This window comes from Urocampus carinirostris, chromosome 4, assembly GCF_059441175.1.
Source record: "Urocampus carinirostris isolate Australia breed hairy pipefish chromosome 4, RoL_Ucar_1.0, whole genome shotgun sequence".
Classification (NCBI taxonomy): Eukaryota; Metazoa; Chordata; class Actinopteri; order Syngnathiformes; family Syngnathidae; genus Urocampus; species Urocampus carinirostris.
The window spans coordinates 10732577-10756170 of NC_142352.1; the positions used below are offsets into that span (position 1 = coordinate 10732577).

The 23594-nt window shown below is 40.1% G+C and overlaps 1 protein-coding gene across 1 annotated transcript in view; it reads right to left on the reverse strand.

Annotated features, from left to right (window-relative positions):
- Positions 1 to 23594, reverse strand: part of itga11a (integrin, alpha 11a) — a 122985-nt gene that overhangs the window by 48270 nt on the left and 51121 nt on the right. The window contains exons 11-15 of the mRNA XM_088333631.1: positions 20952 to 21096; positions 16517 to 16665; positions 14802 to 14945; positions 9219 to 9422; positions 3341 to 3471 (exon numbers count right to left, since the gene is read on the reverse strand). Of these exons, the coding sequence (XP_088189757.1) occupies positions 3341 to 3471; positions 9219 to 9422; positions 14802 to 14945; positions 16517 to 16665; positions 20952 to 21096 (773 nt within the window). The remainder of the gene's footprint in view (positions 1 to 3340; positions 3472 to 9218; positions 9423 to 14801; positions 14946 to 16516; positions 16666 to 20951; positions 21097 to 23594) is intronic.

Here is a 23594-nt window from a genome sequence, read left to right on the forward strand (position 1 = left end):
TGAATAAACATTTCTTATTTATTTATTTTATTTATTTATTATTATTTTTTAAGCATTTTTGAAGGGGGGCAGCACGGCGGCGCAGTGGTTAGCGCGTGTGCGGCACAGTTCTAAGGACTTACTGTGCGGAGTTTGTATGTTCTCCCTGTGCTTGCGTGGGTTTCTTCCGGGCACTCCGGTTTCCTCCCACATTCCAAAGACATGCATTTCAGGTGAATTGGCCAGTCCAAATTGTCCCTAGGTGTGAATGAGCGAGCGAGTTGTCTGCCCCTGTGTGCCCTGCGATTGGCTGGCAACCGGTTCAGGGTGTCCCCTGCCCACTGCCCGATGATTGCTGGGATGGGCTCCAGCACCCCCGCGACCCTACTGAGAATAAGCGGTGCAGCTAATGAGATGAGATGAGATGAGATTTTTGAGGGGGCGTCGCTACTTCGTTGTTCCACGTTCGCAGGTTCAGAGCTTCGCAAGTCTAAAAAATAATAATAATAAAATAAAATATATATATATAGGGGCGTCGCTACTTCGCAGATTTTCACTTTTCGCGGGTGGTTTTGGTCCCCATTAACCATGATAACCGAGGGATTACTGTATTTTATAGCTTATGAATTACATATATTTCATGTTGACAAGATCCATCCATCCATTTTCTGCATCGCTTATCGTCAGTAGGGTTGCGGTGGTTCTGGAGCACAAAGAGACAGACAATTTGCTCGCTCATTCACACCCAGGGACAATTTGGACCGGCCAATTAACCTGACATGCATGTTTTTGGAATGTGGATGGGGGACCGGAGTGCCCGGAGGAAACCCACGCAAGCACAGGGAGAACATGCAAACTCCACTCAGGAAGGTTTCTTAATTTTCCTCATGTTGAGGTTTTTGAGTTTTTCCTTGCCCTCATGTAGGATTTAGATTAGGGGATGGTGTCATAATAGTCTGTAGTTTGCAATAATCTCTCGTCCGTGCAGCCCTTTGAGACTTATTGTGATTAAGGGCTATACAAATAAACATTACTTGACTTGACTAGTGGTAAAAATCCTAATACCTTAAAAACTACAACAATATTGATTGCTTGATAAGTAAAATACAAGAACTAGCTTACAAATTTACCAGTGTATGCTATCAAGCTTCTCTGCTGATGAAGGGTTGCATGGCAAAACAACTCACCTCTTGTTTTGCAGTAGGTTTAATGTTCGGTGTCAGGTTGGAAAGAGCAGGGGGAATTAATGTTTGGTGAGTGTGAGTGTGTTCTTGACTCTAGCCACCTCCCATTAGAGGGATATTTTATGAATATGTAGTTTTAAATGCTCGTAGGTCCGGACTTTGGTATTTATTTTATATAAGACAAGGCTCACCAAGTGGAGCTGATATGATTGTCCGCAATCTTGTTGCTACTGGTACCCACAAAGATCTTTCAGCAAAAAAAAAAATGAGAAGAAAAATTGTGGGGTTTGGCCACTTTGAGTCTATGTAGTTTTTATTCTTCGTTGTGCTTTCTAGCAATAAAATATCTGAATCATCTCATCTCATTGGCTACACCGTTTATCCTCAGTAGGGTTGCGGGGGTGCTGGAGCCCATCCCAGCAATCATCGGGCAGTGGGCAGGGGACACCCTGAACTGGTTGCCAGCCAATCGCAGGGCACACGGGGACAGACAACTCACTCGCCCATTCACACCTAGGGACAATTTGGACCGGCCAATTCACCTTTTGGAATGTGGGAGGAAACCGGAGTGCCCGGAGGAAACCCACGCAAGCACGGGGAGAACATACAAACTCCGCACAGGAAGTCTGGAGCTGGACTTGAACCCGCGCAGGAGGTTCCCAAGACATGAACTGTGCCGCACATGCGCTAACCACTGTGCCGCCGTGCTGCCCTATCTGAATCATGTGATGTTAATTATATTTTGTCCGTCAATATTTTTTGAATCATTCTAAATGGTCAGCTTCCTTTCTTTGCTTCTCCCTGGTTGTGTTTCTTCCAGATGTGTGCTTTCATATTTAACCATTAACCAATCACATTTTAGCCATTACTTGTTGCTAGGCTCAGAAATCTATCGGAGACCCTTACAAAAAATTCCTGAAGGTCGCGTAACCAACATCTGTCTTCGAGAAAGATGTTGGTTTAGCCAGATTCCGAGTTAGCCTCTAAATCGTTAGCCTTTTATCGTCGCCGGCGACTTTAATTGGGCATGTTTATGGACTGTACTACCCAAATCCATTCAATACGTGGACTGAGCAATTCGGAAAAAAAACTGGACTGTGTGTACTGTAAGATCAAACATCCAGTTGGATCCACCATTTCTGTTTGTCCCGCACCCCCCTCATCACCCCCCGGAGGAAGCAGAGCCTTTTTTTCAACAAAGACAACAGAGACAGTTAAAACATGTTCTTTGTTCCTTTATCTCTTTGTTTCAATATCCTCACTGTAAATGTGGAACTGGAGTCGTCCAATTTTGTTGTTACAATACATCCCATGTTGTAACAAAGACAATAAAGGCATATTCTATTCTTCTATTCTATTCTGAATGCCTGCTAGAGGGCATTGGGAAACGTCACCGGTTTCATAAACTATGATTGGCTAGGGGGAAGTAATCTACCAAAGATATCGCGCCAACAGCCGTAAAACCTGTAGAGAACGAGCTGTACAAGGAAATGTATTTTTGTGTTGATTTAACAGGGAAAGGTTGGAAAACTCGGAAGTGAGCAAGCCTTTTGCAAGCGTAAAGGGGTTTTGTCCGCCACTTTCAGCCTAGAGGTAAAATCTTAAGACCAAGCCTAAAACTAAGCCTAAGCCCGAGCCTAAGCCCAAGCCCAACACGTTCAATTATTACGTTCAGGTCAGGCCAAGCATCTTTCTCTCTGCCTTTTAAAAAAAAAAAAATCCAACCATCATTATTCTTTTTTGTCTCTGTTTGTACAGTCTTGTTTAACCTACATTTCGTGACAAAAGACAGGCTTTATGTGTCACGTATCCATGAGACACGGGGCCCTTCGCATTCCCCTTCCTCTCCCTCTCGCATAGTACACGTTGCCGGCTCCCTGACTGTCCCATGCCCCGCAGCGCCCGACGCTGTTGGACCGAGAGAACCGGGCGCCAGATGCCTGAGCCACCTCAACTGGCAGAAGCTCTACACTGGATGACCAAGCTTTTCACCTTATCTCCACAGGAGATCTTGTTTTTTCGGTCATGACCCACAGTTCATGACCATAGGTGAGGGCAGGAACGTAGACCCGACCGGTAAATCGAAAACTTTACATTTTGACTCAGCTCTTTCTTCACCACAAGTGCTTAATGTGCACGTATTTATCAGCTTCCGGTGAACAAGAGCGTCTTCTCACCAGAGGAGAACAGCCGCTCCGAGAGATCCCACTGCAAGGTCCACTAAGCCGTCGTTGTTCATGTCCATCATTCCATGGATACTGCGGCCAAAATACTGGAGGCCAGGGGCCAAGTCTGCTGCTGCGATCCTCTGAAAAGGACAAATAACACAACATACATGTTAGTCTTTTCTTACTCTTCGATTCTTTTCATTTTAAGTTTAAAGGTCTGGTATGCCTCCTTCCACCAGAGGAAGCCAACCAGGTTTTGAACTGGGCACATGTTTGTACAATCAACACAAGCATGTCCCTGATAATCCTAAACCTTTATAATGACATTTTGGACAGCAAACGATCTTGGGTCATTTTCATTTCCAAAGTCATTGCTAAATCTGATTTTGTTATCCATTTTGCTATTATTTTAGTGCCTACTTGTTACTTTGTTCCTCGCTTCTTCATTTTCCGGTCTTTCTTTCTGGTTTGAATCATTTCAGGTTGGATTTATCTGGACATGTTATTTGTTTTGTACCCCTTTGTTCGTTTGTTACTATCCTGTCTTGGCCGGGAGGAGCAATCCACTCAGTCACTCTTGGTTTCTTTGTGGGGGGGTTGAATTTGTCAGGGTCTGGTACACCTTTTTCCTGTCCGTTGTTACCCTGACCCTTCTATAATGACATTTTGGACAACTCACATTGTCGGGTCATTTTCATTTCCACTGTCATTGCTACCTCTGATTTTGTTTTTTTCTCTGGTTTCTTGTCAGGACATTTTGTTAGTAGGTTGGTGGCCACATGTTTGTTACTTTGTTCCTTTGCATCTCCATTTTCCGTTTTGGTGTTTGTTTTTGGTTCTGATCACGTCAGGTTAGTTTTGTTTGGAGATGACATCCATTTTTTTTGCCCCCTTGTTCGTTTGTTACTTTGTTTTTTAATAAGTTCTTATTTTGAGTAGGCCTGCTTCAGTTCTTGCTTCCGTCCCTCTTGGGTCCACATCTACTAAAACCCAACAGCTTGGCTGTGATTAATTTGTTTCATCTTGGACTGTTTTGCGTTAAGTGTTGCAAAGAAGCTCCAAGCAAAACAACGACACCTCAGGTCAACCAGTTGGTCGTGTTATTTTCCTGGCGTCCTTTCTTTTTCCTTTCGAAACATAGAGAATCTAAGTTTGAAAAAGTCTCCAGTGTTTTTTTTTTTTTTTCCAAAGGACATCCTAGAGGATTTGTGGGTTGTCAGTATGCTATTTGGCATGTTCCACTATCATCAGTTTTAAGTAAGTTCAGTAAACATTGTGGGTTTTTCAGTCAAGGCCACATTACTAAACATTTCTGCAAATAATACTTCTATTGTCACTATCCCTTTTCGAAAGATATTTTGAATTGGATTTAATTAGATTATGGTTTTGTTTGTTGACTTTCTTTTTGTTTTTGTTTTTTTGCGAGGCTATGCTTGAGTCCGTGTATTTTATGCAACATTTTCAACTTCTTTCCCAACCTGTTTCCACTACACAGCATTATCTCCAGACAGAAGAGCAGCTTCAGCGACAGACTGCTGTCACAGTCTTGTACCACGGACAGACTGAGGAGATCTTTTCTTCCTCATGCTATGAGGCTCTTTAACTCCACCCGGCGGAGTAAAGGCCCACATGAAACCACACACCCCACATTGCATATTACCGTATTTTTATTGCAGTGTGTATTCTGTGTAGCACTATCAAGATACTCTATATAACACGCTACATTGGGTATCAACACGTCCCATTGGCTATTTGTGTATTGTATTCTTTTTGCTTTATTATTGTTTTGTTCTCCAGCGCAGGGATGCTGCTGGAAGTGTGAATTTCCCTGCTGGGATGAATAAAGTATCTATCCATCTATCTATCTATCTATTTATTCACCTGATGCATTTAATGCAGTCTTTGCTGGAGTTCCACTTGTCAATCACCTCGGTAAGTAGCGTGACAACTCACATTCTGTAACTCTTAAAGCTCTTAAATTATTACCAGGCTGCTACTTATTTTCTAACAATCTAGGTATTTCCTTTTAAAAACATTTTTTGGGGTAAAAAAAAACAGGGAAAAAGGGTTTTCAACAGCATCACTAGTGGATTGAGCAGACAAACTGTCAAAATCATTAGCTATATGTTAAAGCGAATGGCATGCAGCATGTCTTGCCACAGTAAACAAGCCACTAAGTTGATAAGCAGTCAAACACACTTGCCAAAATATATTTTCAAATGTGTGTGGTTGGTCGAAGGGTTCCGGTAAAACAGCTGCTATGGCACTGGTGGGGATGAAAATGTAACATATCTATGATATGCTGCGTCTTCGCAATGTCTGCCTAGGGTTAGTTTGTCTTGGATGCTTGATAAGTTCATTCTGTTTTTAATATTCGGCACCTGCAAAGGTGATTGCAAAGGATGCCAGTTTGTTATTATTACCCAAAGCAAAGCGAGGGTGGGGATTATACTGTATACTGTGTATGTACAGTGCATCCAGAAAGTATTCACAGCGCTTCACTTTTTCCACATTTTGTTATGTTACAGCCTCATTCCAAATTGTATTAATTTAATCTCTTATTTCAAAATTCTTCACAAAATACTCCATTATGACAATGTGAAAACGTTTTTTTTTTACTTTTTTTGAATTTATTAAAAATAGAAAACTAAGAAATCACATTTACATGAGTATTCACAGCCTTTGCTTAATACTTTGTTGATCCACCTTTGGCAGCAAATACAGCCTCAAGTCTTTTTGAATATGATCCCACAAGTTTAGCACACCTATCTTTAGGCAGTTTTGCCCATTCTTCTTTGCAATAAGTCTCAAGCTCAATCAGGTTTGATGGGAGAGGTTTGTGCACAGCCATTTTCAGATCTCTCCAAAGATGTTCGATCGGATTCAAGTCTGGACTCTGGCTTGGCCAATCCAGAACATTCACGGAGTGGTTCTGAAGCCAATCTTTTGAGATCTTGGCTGTGTGCTTTGGGTCGTTGTCCTGCTGAAAAATGAACCTTCGCCCTAGCCTGAGGTCAAGAGCGCTCTGGAGCAGGTTTTCAAACAGGATATCTCTATATATCGCTGAATTCATTTTTACTTCTATCCTGAGTAGTCTGCCAGTTCCTGCTGCTGAAAAACATCCCCACAGCATGATGCTGCCACCACCATGCTTCACTGTAGGGATGGTGTTGGCCTGGTGATGAGCGGTGCCTGGTTTCCTCCAAACATGGCGCCTGGTTCAATCTTTGTCTCATCAGACCAGAGAATTTTGTTTCTCATGGTCTGAGAGTCATTCAGGTGCTTTTTTGGCAAATTCCAGATGGGCTTCCATGTTCCTTTTACTAAGGAGTGGCTTTCGTCTGGCCATTCTACCATACAGGCCTGATTGGTGGATTACTGCAGAGATGGTTGTCCTTCTGGAAGGCTCTCTTCTCTCCACAGAGGAACGCAGGAGCTCTGACAGAGTGACTATCAGGTTCTTGGTCACCTCCCTGACTAAGGCCCTTCTTCCCCGATCGCTCAGTTTAGAAGGCCGGCCAGCTCTAGGAAGAGTCCTGGTGGTTCCAAATGTCTTCCATTTACGAATAATGGAGGCCACTGTGCTCATTGGGACCTTCAAAGCGGCAGAAATTTTTCTGTATCCTTCCCCAGATTTGTGCCTCAAAACAATCCTGTCTCGCAGGTCTACAGACAGTTATTTTGACTTCATGCTTGGTGTTTGTGCTCTGACATGCACACTCAACTGTGGGACCTTATATAGACAGGTGTGTGCCTTTCCAAATCATGTCCAATCAACTGAATTTACTGCAGGTGGACTCCAATTAAGCTGTAGAAAGATCTCAAGGATGATCAGTGGAAAAAAGATGCACCTGAGCTCAATTTTGAGCTTCATGGCAAAGGCTGTGAATACTTATGTAAATTTGATTTCTTAGTTTTCTATTTTTAATAAATTCAAAAAAAGTAAAAAAAAAACTTTTTCACATTGTCATAATGGAGTATTTTGTGTAGAATTTTGAGATAAGAGATTAAATTAATACAATTTGGAATGAGGCTGTAACATAACAAAATGTGGAAAAAGTGAAGCGCTATGAATACTTTCTGGATGCACTGTATATATATATATATATATATATATATATATATATATATATATATATATATATATATATATATATATATATATATATGATCCTTAATTTTTTACAGTTTTTGTCCATATATGCGTATATATAGTGAAATTAAGTATTTGAACACCCTGCAATTTTGGCATTTCTCCCACTTAGAAATCATGGAGGGGTCTGAAACTTTCATTGTAGGTGCATGTTCACTGTGAGAGAGATAAACTAAAAAGAACAATCCAGAAATCACAATGCATGATTTTGAAACGATTATTGGTGTGATAAGGCTGCAAATAAGTATTTAAACACCTGAGAAAATGAATGCTTATATTTGATATAGTAGCCTTTATTTGCTATTACAGAGGTCAAACGTTTCCTGTGGTCTTTCATTAGGTTTGCACACACTGCAGGAGGGATCTTGAACCACTCCTCCACACAGATTTTCTCTAGATCAGTCAGGTTTCTGGGCTGTCACTGAGAAATACGGAGATTGAGCTCCCTTCAAAGATTTTTGTTTGGGTTCAGGTCTGGAGTCTGGCTGGGCAATGCTAGAACCTTGATATGGTTCTTACGGAGCCACTCCTTGGTTTTCCTGGCTGTGTACTTCGGGTCATTGTCGTATTGGGAGACCCACCCATAACTCATGACTCACTACACGGCTCCAATCATCCTCTCTTTAATGCAGTGCAGTCGTCCTGTCCCATGTGCAGAAAAAACACCCTCAAAGCATGATGCTACCACCCCCACACTTCACACTACTCTTCATTCTACTGTCTCCAAACACGCTTAGTGGAAAAAAAATATATTTTGGTCTCATCTGACAACAAAACTTTCTCCTCTGTATTATCCAAACCTAAGACGGGCCTTGACATGTGCTGGTTTAAGCAGGAAAACCTTTCGCGCCATGCATGATTTCAAATCATGATGTCTTACTGCATTACCCACAGTAAATTCGGAAACGGTCAGGTCATTGACCAACTCCTGTCGTGTAGTTCCGGGCTGATTCCTCACCTTTGTGACCCCACGAGGTGATATCTTGCATAGGGCTCCACTCCGATTGAAATTGACGGTCATGTTTTGCTTCTTCCATTTTCTAATGATTGCTCCAACAGTGGACCCTTTTTCACCAATTGCTCTGTAGCCCTTTCCAGCTTTGTGGAGGTGTACAATTTTGTCTCTGGTGTCTTTGGACAGCTCTTTGGTCTTCACCATGTTACATGTTAAATTCTTACTGATGATAAGCGCTGCAGATAATGGATGGATGGATAGAGGACCTAAATGGAGTTGATATAATTTTCCTCCATTTGCTCCTGCGGTTATCCAAACACGTCAAAAAAGCATGCAAAAATGAGAAGTCGAATGATTTGGTTACTTTGAGTCTCCATAATTTGTATTGGGCGGACAGGTGTCTTTATGCAGCTAACAACCTCAAATGGATGCATCTGATTCAGAATGATACATGGAGTGCAGGTGGACTTCTACTCTGCGGACTAACAGGTCTTTCAGTGTCAGAATTATAGATGATGCCCAGGTGTTCAAATACATATTTGCAGCTGTACCTTACAAATCAAAAAAATTATGGATTGTTATTTCTCCATTTTTCTTTTTAGGTCATCTCTCTCATAGTGGACATGCACCTACGATGAAAATTTCAGACCCTTTCATGATTTCTAAGTGGGAGAAATAGTAAAATAGGAGGGTGTTCAAATACTTATTTTCATGTATATATCTATATATACTGTATGTAAGCATGTGTGTGTGTGTGTTTAGCAGACACGATAACATACCTGTTTGTATTTACGCAGTATTCTGTTCTGTTGACTGAAGAAAACGTAGATTGCCCCTTTGTGATCATCTTCTAATGGAGCCCCGACCACAACGTCATTGAAGCCATCTCCATTTAAATCCGGGACAGGGGCGAGCGACGAGCCAAAGCGGGCATTCTGGCCACCGTTAAGGATTTCTAACGCTCCCTCAAAAATGAAACGATTCTGAAAAATGTAGAAAACGTTGGTAAGATATTTGGTATACAGTATTATTATGTCAGTAACAAGATACAAACATGCATAAGTGGCTACTGGCTAGCGACGGGAAACAAAGCTGACATGATGTAGAACAGGAAGTGCATTTTAGCTGCACATCAGGAGTTGATGAAAAAAATCGGAGTTTGTGGCTTTTTGAGGCCGCCTGACATTTCAAACCCACATGTTCATGCAGTGGACTTTAAAAGCAGATGTCTACACTGTATGAACACTGTAGTTTTCCACCATTAAAGCTTACATTCACGGTGATTCATCTGACCTCATTCCATTTTACGTAGCCAGGCATCTTTGTTCTCATAATATGTTCGGAGAAGGAATAGTAAGAATTGAGTACAATTTCCATCTATATAACATTCCAAAGGGAGCGGTGCACGATGGTTTAATCTCGGTCTCATAAAATAAGATGGTGATAGTATGAATTAAGTCATAGAGCATTTTTGTCTATCAGCAGAAATGTCTCATAAAACATCAAAACAACAACAGGAAATAAGACACATGAAAAAAGTCACAACGGACTTTGAAAAGCACTTATGTCAGCGTCTGGGTTCCAAGTGTCTTTTTTTTGGTTTAATAAAATACAGCTACTGGTCATGAAGTGTAGACGAACTAGGCTTAAGCACCAGAGGACTTCAAATAATAAAAACGCCAGGAAAGAAAAACTGTCTATCAAAACGTCTATGTTTTCTTTTTTTGTTCCCTTATCATGAAGGAATTTAATGCAGATGAAGAGTTAATCAGTCCCAAGTGGACTTTATCAGAATCTAGATCAAATTTGCTGACTTAACAAAGAGGCTGTAAAATCCTCGGTGGAAGATACAGTCCGGATTGCTTCCATGTAAAAGGTCAGATGGAAAATATTCAAGTTTATGGAAGTCATTAACTGAACTGGAAAAAGTTTCAAAGAAAGTATTCTGACTGAACGGAGAAAAACGCGACCAGTAGTCATGCTTATCATTGCTCTACTTGGCTTTTGGGTTTATGATAAAATTTAGTGCAGACGAAACATGAGATGGCCATTTCTTTCAGTTGAATAACTGCTGATGGAGTTGATTTAGGAGAGCAGGTTTTCCTTCTCTGATACCTGATAAGTATGCAGGACGAGCATGATAACACAGCGATACTGAACTCTGAGTCGGTTGTGACATTGGGTTTCATTACGATGGTAAAAATCCGTCAGTGTGTTATAAGCAAGTGTTGGGACATTGAACACAATGTTATTTTTGACTAGCTACCAGATTCCAAACCAAGCTTTGGATGGGTTGCAAATTCCTGCTGAGTGATGACTTTAACCAGACAATAGTTGCAAAACATTTCATTCATTTTGACCAATTTATAAAAACCCAAAATAACATCAACCAAATTGAAGAGACATCGATCAGACATGTCCGCAATGTATAAACAGGCCCAGATGACTTTAAATCCGTGATATAAAAGAACATAAACGGCGGCAAAGTAAGGTCCATCGGGCTTTTTAATCTGGGACGGGATATGTATGTTGGTAAAATAAAGTACCGTATTGTCCTACATAAGGCGCACCGGATTATAGGGCGCTACAATGGGAACGTCGACAAAACAGTCAGATAGTACAGTCAAACTTATTACCGCCTTAACATTCCGAAAGCTTTCAAAGAAGCAAATACGTGTCTCAGACATGTATGGAAACAGTGTCTGTACGATGTCACCAATCACTCAAATGCATCGTTCCAAATATCATTCGGAAGGTTAAAGTCTTGGCATTCAAGAAATGCCAACCATTTCTTAGTTTCCATTTTATTTTTTGCTGGCCACTGTGTGGACAGCAAAGTAAGAATTTTATTGTGCAGGGAAACGGGGTTCTTTACTGTGCATATGACAATAAACACTTTGAATTGAATTTAGTTTGAATATAGACTCATCACAGAAACATCAAGATCGTTCTAAAACAAGATACCAGGAAAATATAAAGCCGCATAGCTCACCTAAGTTCTCTTGCAGCCATCACGTTCAATAATGATACGTAACCATGGTCTTCTTACAACCGTGAGTGTAGTAAATCCAGGAGAGTAAAATATTTACAAATACAGAATAGTAAAACATGTTTTCTCTACGCCGTAGTGCAACCCAACGTGTGATTCACATTCATCTTTTTCGGACAATTGCAGGCTTTGTTTCGCCCCTTTAGCCTATGTATTCCTGTAAATGATAAAACGGATCCGCCCCCTTTACCTCCGAATAACTTTAGCCAATAGTGACTGATTCAAATGATGATTGACACATTGGTTAGGAAATGAAATGCCGGTATATAAATCCCAGCATACACCGCGGATGACTTCGCCTTCGGGGGAAAATCGAGTCGGCGGCTGCTTGCCTTAGTTGCAAGACTTTGCGACTTAATATTGATCCATAAATAAGGCGCACTGTATTATAAGGCGCATGGTCAGCTTTTGAAAAAAATAAAGGCTTTTAGGTGCGCCTTATAGTGCGGAAAATACGGTACTACTTAGGGTGGCAGTTGTTCAAGAGGTAAAACGCTCGTCTTGGGCTCAAGAGGTCGCAGGTTTGATTCCCGGCTCCTCCGTGTTATATGTCAAAGTGTCCTTGGCAAGACATTGAATCCCTAATGCCCCCAATAAGCAGGTAGTTGCCCTGCATGGCTGCCATCAGTGTGTGAATGGGTAAGTGTGAAGTACATTGTAAAGCACTTTGGGAGGTCTTCAGTGATTTAAAAAGTGCAGACCATTTACCAATAAAATATTGTTGTTTTGGTGCCACTCTTGTGCCCTGTGTCCTTTTGTGTAACCCCCCCGTAGAACATTTATTTTTCATGGATCATTAATGTGAACTACGCTCAAAGTCAACAATCAAAGATAGTGCTCAAAGGGTCATTGTGCACTATTTGTTGCCTCCTTGTTATTGGAAAAACGTCTTTCGGTAAAAACATCTTTGAAGAAGATGGAAAAGATATGTAATATCATATAATTTTAGACAATTATTTTAGGTCAAGAGAATGGGATTTATTTCACAAACAGGAGCTAAATGGGGGCAGCACGGCGGCGCAGTGGTTGGCGCGTGTGCGGCAGAGTTCTGAGGTCGAAAGATCAAACCTTCCAGTTTGGAGTTTGCATGTTCTCCCCGTGCTTGCGTGGGTTTCCACCCGGCACTCCGGTTTCTCCCACATTCCAAATACATGCATGTCAGGTGAATTGGCCTGTCTAAATTGTCCCGAGGTGTGAATGAGTGAGTGAGTTGTCTGTCTCTGTGTGCCAGGCGAATGGCTGGCAACCAGTTCAGGGTGTCCCCTGCCCACTGCCCGAAAATAGCTGTGATGGGCTCCAGCAACCCCCGCGACCCTACTGATGATAAGCGCTGCAGATAATGGATGGATGGATAGAGGACCTAAATGGAGTTGATATAATTTTCCTCCATTTGCTCCTACAGTTATCCAAACACGTCAAAAAAGCATGCAAAAAATAAGAAGTCGAAGGATTTGGTTACTTTGAGTCTCCATAGTTTGTTTGTTTTTGTAGTTTCCAAGACTCATTTTCGGTTGCACTACACCATACAGGGACATCTAGTGGTCAAACAATACACACTGTCCCTTTAAATAATATGCAGTGTTTCTCAAAAAACAAGCAACTGAACTGTTTCAGAAATAACATGATGAAGTTAATCTTGTCAGGACCAGCACAAAGGGTAAACCTAATCGCGTAACGTTTACCACAACTTTTATTTAAAGAAAGAGGAAGGGCTGCGCCTACGATCCGTGTTTCGCTGGACGCGGGAAGCAAGTCGCTCTCGCCCTCGGATTGTGATCCGAACACGGAAAAACTGGTTGGTAGCCAGGACTGAAGCGCAAAGCTTGGTCGGGGTCGGAAACGAGTCGTAAGCCAGGACGGGAGAGTAGACATAGTCGGGATTAAAAGTGGGTCGTAAGCCGGGACGGTAGAGCAGACGTGGTCAGGATCAAAACAGGTCGTAGCCGGAGACAAACGGGAGCAGAAACGGGACAGGCGTGAATCAGGGTCGAAAAAAGCTTGCCTTGTTTACACAGAGGTTCGCAGAAGGACTGACAATAGGGGACGGACAGGACTGGGTTCAAATAGTGACAGGGAGCCACAGATGACTCACATCAGTAATCATCCATCCATCCATTCATTATCTGCACCGCTTATCCTCAGTAGGGTCGCGATCAATAATCCTGACAAATCTATTTATAAGCAAACACAAAATGAAATACCGCATGAATGGATTTATATTTATTCATAGATTCAAATGAGAAGAAGTGGGTAGGTATACATGATCTTTATTCTCTTATATATTGAGTATGTATAGGATCTTATACTATTATCTTTATCGTCGACGGCGACTTTAATCGGGCATGTTTATGGACTGTACTCCCAAATCCATTCAATTGTGGACTGAGCAATTCGGAAAAAAAACACTGGACTATGTGTAATGTAAGATCAAACATCAAACATTCCGGTTGTATCCAGCAACTCTGTTTGACCCTCACCCCCCTCATCACAACCACCCCCCCACCCCCCCCCCCACCCCAACCCGGAGGAAAACAAAGCCTACTTACAACAAAGTCAGTTAGTTCTTTGTGCCTTTATCTCTTTGTTTCCTTATCCTCACTATAAATGTGGAACTGGAGTCGTCCAATTTCGTTGTCACAGCATATCCCATGTTGTAACAATGACAATAAAGGCATATTCTATTCTATTGGCACATACCAAAACAATTCAATCAATCATTTTTCACCATCCTGGCCCGGCTCCTCTTTCTATCACATTGTTTGCACACGACTGAGAGAGAGTCAATTTGGTAAGCATCTGATATGCAGAAAAAAAGCCATGGACTTCACTACCCATCTGTAGGTTGCTCGGTTCCATATGTTTGCTCCTTACCATAAAGTTGCCCCTACTTTTATTTTTCCAATGAGCAACACAGACCAGGATCACTGGAAATTTTTCTCCAATTACTAAAGTTCTCGCCTGCAACGTTTAGTCCACAACAGGTTTAAAAGGGCTGGCATATTTTCCTCTTGAGTTCATTATGAAACAGCTATTTAAGTCACTAAACTGACGGGGTTTTTCCTTTTTGATCTCCACGTTTGATCTATTAAAAGTCTGCCGGCAGTTAACAGCAGTGCGGGAATACAACAATCTGCTCCTTTGTGCGTTACCGGCTAACTTCACTGGAGTGTGTTGTGTAATTACTTCGGATGTCTGGGGTCTTGACAGACCTAATTTTCGACTTGTCAAATGCCAGTACAGTACGTGAGTGGTCTGCTCCTGTGTGTTTCTTTAGATCATGTGTGTTTCTTTAAGAGGAGGTTTTTCTACTTACCTGTTCCGTCACTCTATAAATGTATACTTTTCCCTTTTCCATTCCACTACTGAAGAACATCGGTGCCGCCACCAAAAGGTTGTCGGTCACGCCGTCTCCGTCAATATCCACCGGTGCAATCTCGCTGCCATAATATGAGCCGATCTGGAAACATCACACATATTTGAACATAATTTAGGTGGTATTCCTATATTTTTCTAATGTTTTTTCATCCTAAATATTCTAGCTATGTTGTTTCCCGATAATCTTCAATTGGCTGTACGTCTTCAACATTCCGAGAAATTGTGGCTTTGTGTTTTTTGAATTGAACTGTTATGACATATTTGTTGATGTTCCGACAGTGGGAACATTACTGGATGGAACACCATCTATCTGGCTTTTGATTAGAAACATCTGCCGATGAAAAACAACGGATGAGATGAGGAATTAACAACGTTGAAACAGATGTGCTCTTTGTGATGATTTGCTGCTACTTAGGTTAATTTGGAAACTGGTCCAGCGGTGCAGTGTAGTGTCACACTCCTGCACTCTATAGGTTTCTCTCTCCTATCTCTCTCGATCTCACTTTGTTTGGCTAGTCCTCTCCATTTTTAATTTTCCTCCTCACCTCTGTGGTAACTTCTTTTGAATTTTTAATGGTTTTCCTCCTATCACAACTCGTCCTCTTCCTTTTATTAAGACTCAGTCCCCTTGATTCCTAGCTACTTTGTTGTGTTCCTGGTCAGACCCCAAACACGTTTGGCTCAACTCCTTGTTCTTCCAACGTACCAAATCCCTGCCCACCGTTCTGGATCACAAGTGCCGCCGAGTTACCTCATAGATCGTCGCCCTCGCTGCCTGGTTTTACCCGAACATAGACCCCTTACCTGACTCTTGGATCATCTTGGATCATCGTTGCCTCTGGGCTTCTATATAATGTGCCTTGCTACCTGACTTTCTGTGTATCCAACCCAGATAGCAGAACACCGTTTACTGTACTTATCTGTGTTTGTGCACTGAGCTTCGGCAACACCCCGAGTAGGTTCTTGACAGTAAGGGCTTGCACCTGTCTCTTTAATTTTGTATTTATAGAATACAATTTAGGGGTGGAATATCCACCGGTTTTAATCCGTCTCTCTTTTGCTACTCACTGTAAACCGAATGATACATATTTTTTCTGGGCTTGGGAAACAACCAACTACATCTGTTTCTAAAGCAGAGAGCCATGATTGTTACTACCTGGAGAATGAGCCACTTTGATGTTATCTTTTGACAACAAAAGGTCCGCTCCGTGAGATAAAAAAAAAAACAGATTTATATTGATGAAGGGGCGGTAGTAGCTCAGGAGGTACATCGCTCGTCTTGGGATCAATGGATCCCAGTTCGAATCCCGGCTCGTCCGTGTTACATGTCGAAGTGTCCTTGGGTAGGACACTGAACCCCTAATACCCCCGATAAGCAGGTTGGCGCCTTACATGGCTGCACGGCCGCTATTGGGAAATGTGGAGCACATTGTAAAGCGCTTTGGGAAGTTGATTTAAAAAGCGCTATATAAATGCAGATTATTTCATGAAAAATGCCACAAACACAATCGTGATTCGAATGGTCTGTTAAGATTAGTGGGATTTTACAAATGCAAACGCCCAAAAAATCTTGGAAATGTGATTGTCATGACCCTCTCAATAATGTGCATCGACAAAATTATTCATATGACACACTCCCTTGTAAAAGCATACCTGTTGGCCTTTGAGAGAATGGAGTATGGTGAGGTTTCCAGGCGTCTTCAAAGTAAAAATGATCACTTTTCCTGTATGGTTAAAGCGTGGCGCTCCGGCAACAAGTAGTCGCCCATTCTTGGCTGATACTACTGATGTCACCGTATAACCTGAATCGACAAAAAAACAAAACACTCTTTCATTCATTCGTATGTAGAGAGTAGTTTTAAAAACCCATTTTTTTGTTTAAAATAGTTTACATACATTTATATTGCTTTGAAGTAGGGATGGGCGGTACTAGGAATTTTGGTATTGATCCTATTCAAGGGAATACAAGGTAGTGTCGATTGATACCGTTCCAATACCGATAATGTTTTGCTTGGAAATGTTCTGATCATTGAATATTTGAAACCGTCCCCTTTTAAATATTTTTATAATTACAATAAACACAGCACCAGGATTTTAGGCATAGTTTTTTTATCGAATAACTACATTGCAAAGTTGACCAGCATGAAAGAAAATCAATAAACATATTTCTATTACATCTGTTTGAAACAAAAGCCAAGAGAGTCAAATAAAAAAACAGCAATCTAGCGAAAAAAACATACTGTATGAGAGGGGTCGGAAACCTGTGGCTTGTGAACAATACATGGCTCTTTTCACGAGTACATCTGGCTCGGAGATAAGATAAATATGCGCAACCAACTACTATATTGTAGCATGCAAAGCCAATTTTAGCAGGGACATCAATGAATATAAGAAAGGTTATGAGGTACAATCTCAACTACAGTTTACAGTCGAGGTGTTTGCTGAAGAATCCTTCATATAGAAGCTCATTAACTAATGTATGTATGTTTACTGTTGAAGCACTTTATGATAAAAACCCACAGAACAAACTGCTTAAGCTCCAGCAAAGCACTCGGAGCAATTTTTTTGGGTGAGCAGTAGGAATGGGTGAAGCTTTATTCACAGCACCCCTCCTTGCCCAGTTCGGTTTGCACGGAAGGTAAATTTAACGGTATCCTTCTTGTATGCAGTATTTTGTGAAATTTTTACAAAATAACTTTGCTCGCACCTTGTTTTAAAACCATTATTTAGGAAAGAAATGACGGTCAAAATAAGCCTCAACATTCTTAAAGCCTCAATGTGTAATATTTGACCACAAAATGTTTCTGTGTTGTCTGGTATGAGCGAATAAAATTTAACATTGGTATGATAATTCATGTATTTTTGCCTAGTATTCAATACAAAGTTTTTGTTTTTTTACCACTAGGAGGCACTAAATATGACACAGTGTCCCTTTAAGTAACTGCGGGAGGGAGACACATGTTAAGTGGTATATTTATCTGAAATGGGACATCTGGTATTGTTATCATTTCATATATTTTATCAACTCACCAAATGTCACACAGTGGAATAAAATGCACCGATGAATTAGCTTTTTGTCTGTAGAGTAGGTTTGATGGTTTTGTTAATTTTATATATATATATATATATATATATATATATATATAGCTGTTTAACAATGTCAACTAGAGGACTAAAATACATTGCATTGCACATTTTTTTTAATATAAAGTCATTAATGAGAATAAAGGGTCAGTTGTCTCATATTGGCTCTGTTTCCAAAGTGACAGCAAATTTAAAAGTTTTGTTCAGGAACAGTAACATGTTTACATTTATAGTTACAGCTTGTTGCTCTCTGTAAGTTTTTTTTTTTTACGATTTTATGTAAATTAGTTGTGATGCCACAGTAGCAGACAACTTTACCATACACATTACATCTGGCATTGTCCTTTGCTCTAGTAAAAAAAAACGCCACCCTATGTTGCATGTCCTGTTTGCCTTGTCATTTTTAGCTTCTGGTAGAATTTGGCCATCTCTTCTGCCTGGCAGACGGGACGCATTAGCAGGCCAGGTAGGGAGAGTTGCTAAAAGGTTGCACACTCAGTCATAAACTTAAAGAATACCAAGGGTGCTGGCTGGGAGAGAGCAAGGCTGCATCATTTTTATTGAGAAGTGCTCGAGAGAAGTAGCGTGTTGATCCAAGGATAATAGTATAGATTCGATCCGATTAATATCGATATTTGGATCAATCTGCCACCCATTACTTCGAAGGCCATTGGAATCATAGGAATTTCAGTGCAGCAATGTAATGAGCTGATACTCAACGGATACTTTTCTTTTTCCAGTATTTTATTTTGTGTATTCCCACTGAAAATTCCACTCGATCAACATGTACTTTTCCACCTCTATAATACCCCTTGTCTAGAATTCTACTTCCACCTCATATTACAACTCTACTTTAGCTGGCAGTCGACTGGATAAGCCTATTCAAACAAACCACTGATGATAAAAACACAGATTTTGTGGTGGAGGAGATAGATGGTGCTGGCTGAGATGGAAAAGAGCGAGTCATGGGGCACCGGGGTGTGTTATGAAGACAACTAGTTAAATCTTTGTCTCAAATTATTTTTCCTGATTTAGCATATTTTTAAAACTTGAATTAACATTGGAAAAATTATTGCAAATGTTGAATTGTTAAATAAAATGTTAATCGGTGTGAAAAAAATAGTATTAGATGTGCAATAACTAATCGAGTAATCAATGAATAATCCATCATGAAATGAATCCTCAGCTTTATAAAAACAATTAATCATTTGAAGGTCTTTTAGATAAAAGATTCTCATCATTTCTGCCTCCCGGTAGTAAATTATGACCTAGTCTTTCCTTAAGAAGACTCATTTGTGTTGAATAAAAGCAACACATTTTGCTTCGGCGCAATTTGAATGATTTATTTTTTCTAGAAAACGATAATATTAGTCAGCCAACAAGCAAGGCTTTTAATTATGTATGGATTTATAACATTTTCTTAACAAATTAATGTCAAAGGCCAGATGTATGCTTGAAAAAACAGTGAAAACAATTAGTTCTATTGGTGTGTAAGTGTGTGTGTGAATGGGTTAGTGTGAAGCACATTGTAAAGCGCTTTGGAAGGTCTTCATTGACTTGAAAAGCGCTATATAAATGCAGGCTATTTACATTTACATTTTAAAAGTTTTAAACACCCCATGCAGATAATTTGTTTGCTTCTTTTTGGAGAATAACAAGTAACTGGGTAATTTGTGTGTGTTCTAATTTTAGAATGTTAACACAAAACGTTTTTTGGAATTAAAGTTCATGCCTTGTAATAATAATATTAAAAAAGGTTATCCGATTAATCAAAAAGATATTGACAATGTTTAAGCTTCCCAAAGTCCCTTTATGAAACCACCCCTAACCCTAACCCTAACCCTTACCCTTACCCTCAACCAATGTTCCCTGTAATTTTCCACGGGGCTGAGTGTTCACACAAAGTCGGTGAGCAACGCTTGAAACAACAGTGAGCAACTATAATCCCAAGTGTGGCAAGATAATTAATTATCAAACATGTCCAAAACTTGACAGCAAGTTACATTTTGCTGAGTTTTCGGCAATGCAAAATTATTTTTCTCTTTTGAATGAATTGACTCATCTACTATTGCAAAGGTTGTACGGCCTACAAACGTTGTTTGTTCTTACAATTCTTTCACAAGATATCCATTTCTTTTTATTTCCTGATATATTTTGTCGCATAATATTAACATTTTGGGGGGCTTATTTAGTCGGTTGTAAGATACAGAACCGTACTTAATCACATTTTTTAGTGGAAGTACAATGTTGGCAACAAGATTCACTTGATATAATTGGAAAATATTTGAATGCAACACAAAGTTTTTCTTGTTTTTTCCGTGTTTTTTTTTCCTACTTTTTTTAAAAATCCTTTAAAAAAAATCTCATTGTGTTTATTTTTTCCGAGCTGTTACTTTTTTCTTTTTGTTCTCTATTTACTTTTTTCCAACATTTCTTTTTCTTTTTTTGTGGCTTTTTTCTAAATTGTTCCTTCTTTTTTCTCTTCCTTTTGTTTTTGTTTTTCTCAGCTTTTCACTACTTTTTCATTTTGGTATTTTTTTCTTTTTTTGTTCTATTTCCCCCCTTCCTTTAAGTTATTTTGTGCAAAATCTTACATAATATTTGGTCATGTTGGGATTAAAGAAGCAAAAACAACCCGAAGAGCCGTTTAGGACCCGAAAGAGCCGGTTCCTTTAAGTGAGCTGAGCCGAAGAAGCCGGTTCTCGACAAACTCTACTAACTTTACTCAACTCCGTTCTACTTCAACTCGACTTCAAAATACCGCATTTAGGACACAACGTCAGGGGAACCCGTGTATTTTTACCTTCGTGCACTGTAACTTTGACTTAAGTCGCTTCTTAATTAGTAATTTTGAGCCCTCAGTTTGGGCGCCGGCTAGATTTTCTTGTGCGCAGAGAATGTGCAAGCAGTGCGCAATTGCGCACGCGCGCAGCTTAGAGGGAACACTGCCCTCAACCTAACCCTAACCAATGCATGCTAATAAGAAAATGAAAGGGATACCAACCCAAGTAGGCACCATGGTTTTTAAGCTCTTCTGGAAACTCCTGTGTGTAAGAAGCTTTTGGTGGGACCACCTTCCCTTGTCGGGTTTCCTTCAGAACTGCCCCGTTCCAGTCATAAGCCCCAACAGCGCCCACTAGAGTTCCATCCTAGAAGTGAGAGACATTTAATATTATTTTCAAATCAGACTTCCGCAACCTGAAATAGAGATTCACCTCACTATGTAACTCAGTAGATATGATTTGTGTTTAGAGATGTCGTGGGCGATACTGGGAATTTTGGTATCGATCTGATCCAAGTGAATACACGATAGTTTTGGGTCAATACCGATATTTTATTGCATGTAAATGACATGTTTATTGAGGAGTTGAACACTCCCCCGTTGAGTGAGTTCATAATTACAATAAAAAAAGTAAAAAAAAAATGTATTAAAAAAACTGCATTGCAAACTTTACAATTAAAACAAATAAGAAAAATATTTCTACTACAACTGTCTCAGAACAAAAGCAATTAGGGTCAAACCTAATTAGCAGCAATGTCACAAAAAAACAAATACTGTATAAAAATGTCACTTGAAAAGGGAATACACCTTCCAGTTTAAAATATTTTCAAAATAAAATCAGTAATGCAAATATGTGTCAAGTGTGTTTCATAGGCTCTGTTGCCATATAGTGACAACTAATTTGGAGGTTTTTGTTCAAAACAGTTAAATGTTTACATTTTGGTTGCAGTTAATTGTTTTCAACAGAGTGATTATTTTTCATGAGTTTATATAAACTTGCGGTGTTGCCATGGTAGCTGACCACTTTAACCCACAAACAACACCTGGCATTGTCTTTTTTGTAGTCAACACGGCTGCACTTCCTGTTTGTCTTTTTCTTTTTTAGCTTTTGGTAAGGGTGGGCACATGTAATTGTCCCTCTCTTCTACCTCGCGGGCAGGATGCAAGAGCGGGCCAGGTAGGAGGAGTTGCTAAAACTGTGCCTGTCAGTCACACATTTAGGCATAAACTTAATGTGTCGGGGGCTCTGTGTGAGAAAGGAAAGGGCTATCTACAAATAGAAGTGGCGCTTTGAGGGAATTGGTGGAGTAGAGTATCTATTCCAGGATAATCGTGTCAATCCGATCCAATTTCTTGCTTAGTATTGATAATATCGATATTTGGATGGATCCGCCTACCCATACTTTTAAGTTGGTCATAAGAATTATTTTTTTTGTGTGTCTGATTTGGATTTGGACAAATGGGGCTGATTTCAAACCTGAGCTCAATAATATGTCAGCTTTTTAATACTTGCTCATAACTTCTAGCGTTGAAAGCATTCATTTTGCTTTAGAATTTTCCACCAGCTTGGAAAAAAATGCCAATCCTTTTAGGATCTAATAATTACAAAATATAAACAAACATCACTTTTTACTCTAAGTTTCAGCTTTTTCAATTCTAGCTAAACAAAACATTCAGATGCCTAAAATATCTGGTAGCATATGACATAAGCAGCTTCGAGACTAGAGAAGAAAAAAAACATCTGGATATGAGGACATTCATCCCCTTTTAAAACTGAGCATTTTTCCAATAATTTATCCCATTTTCAACCCCCAGGTTGACTGCTGTGGGGCGTCTATGGAATCTGGACTAAAAGACAGAATTTGTAACATTTTCTGCAACCCTTCTAAAAACATTCAGCTATTTTCAGCACAAGTGGGATGAATGGAAACGTCCCTTGACCAATCACAGTAAAAGTCAAATAAGAGATTTAATGAATTACTACTAAAGGTACTGTATGTAGGCACTGAGTACCGTATTTTCTGCACTATAAGGCACACCTAAAAGCCTTTATTTTTTTCAAAAGCTGACCTTGCGCCTTATAATACAGTGCGCCTTATTTATGGATCAACATTAAGTTTTCCAACTAACTTGCAGCCACCGACTAGATTTTCCCCCGAACGCAAAGTAGTACGCGGTGTATGCTGGGATTTATTTACCGGCGTTTCATTGGCTAACCAATCATTTGAATCGATCACTATTGGCTAAAGTTATTCGGAGGTCAAGGGGCGGATCCTTTTTATCATTTACAGGCTGGCATGTCTTGAACAGCAAAACAAAGGCTGCAATTGGCCAAAAAAGATGTGTCAATCATCAGTTGATTCGATCACTATTGGCTAAAGTTATTCGGAGGTCAAGAGGCGGATCCTTTTTATCATTTACAGGCTGGCATTGGCTTAAACGGCGAAACAAAGCCTGCAATTGGCCGAAAAAAATGAATGCGTATAGCACGTGGCTGACGGCACACAGAAAGCATTTTTTTCTATTCTGTATTCGTAAATATTTTATTCTCCTGGATTTACTGCACTCACGGATAAAAGAGGACATTGGCTGCACATTATTATGAACACAACGACTTCGGTGAGCTACTCCGGGTTTTATATTGTCCCTGTATCTTGTTTCAGACTGAACTCGATGTTTCTGTGATAAGCGGTGCAGATAATGGATGGAATGGAGTGTCTATTTTTAAATTCAACTCAATTCCAAGTGTCTATTGTCATATGCACAGTAAAGTTGCGAGCGAAAAAGAAAATAGAAACTAAGGAATGTGTGGCATTTCTTGAATCCCAAGACTTTAACCTTCCGAATGATGGAACGGTGCATTTG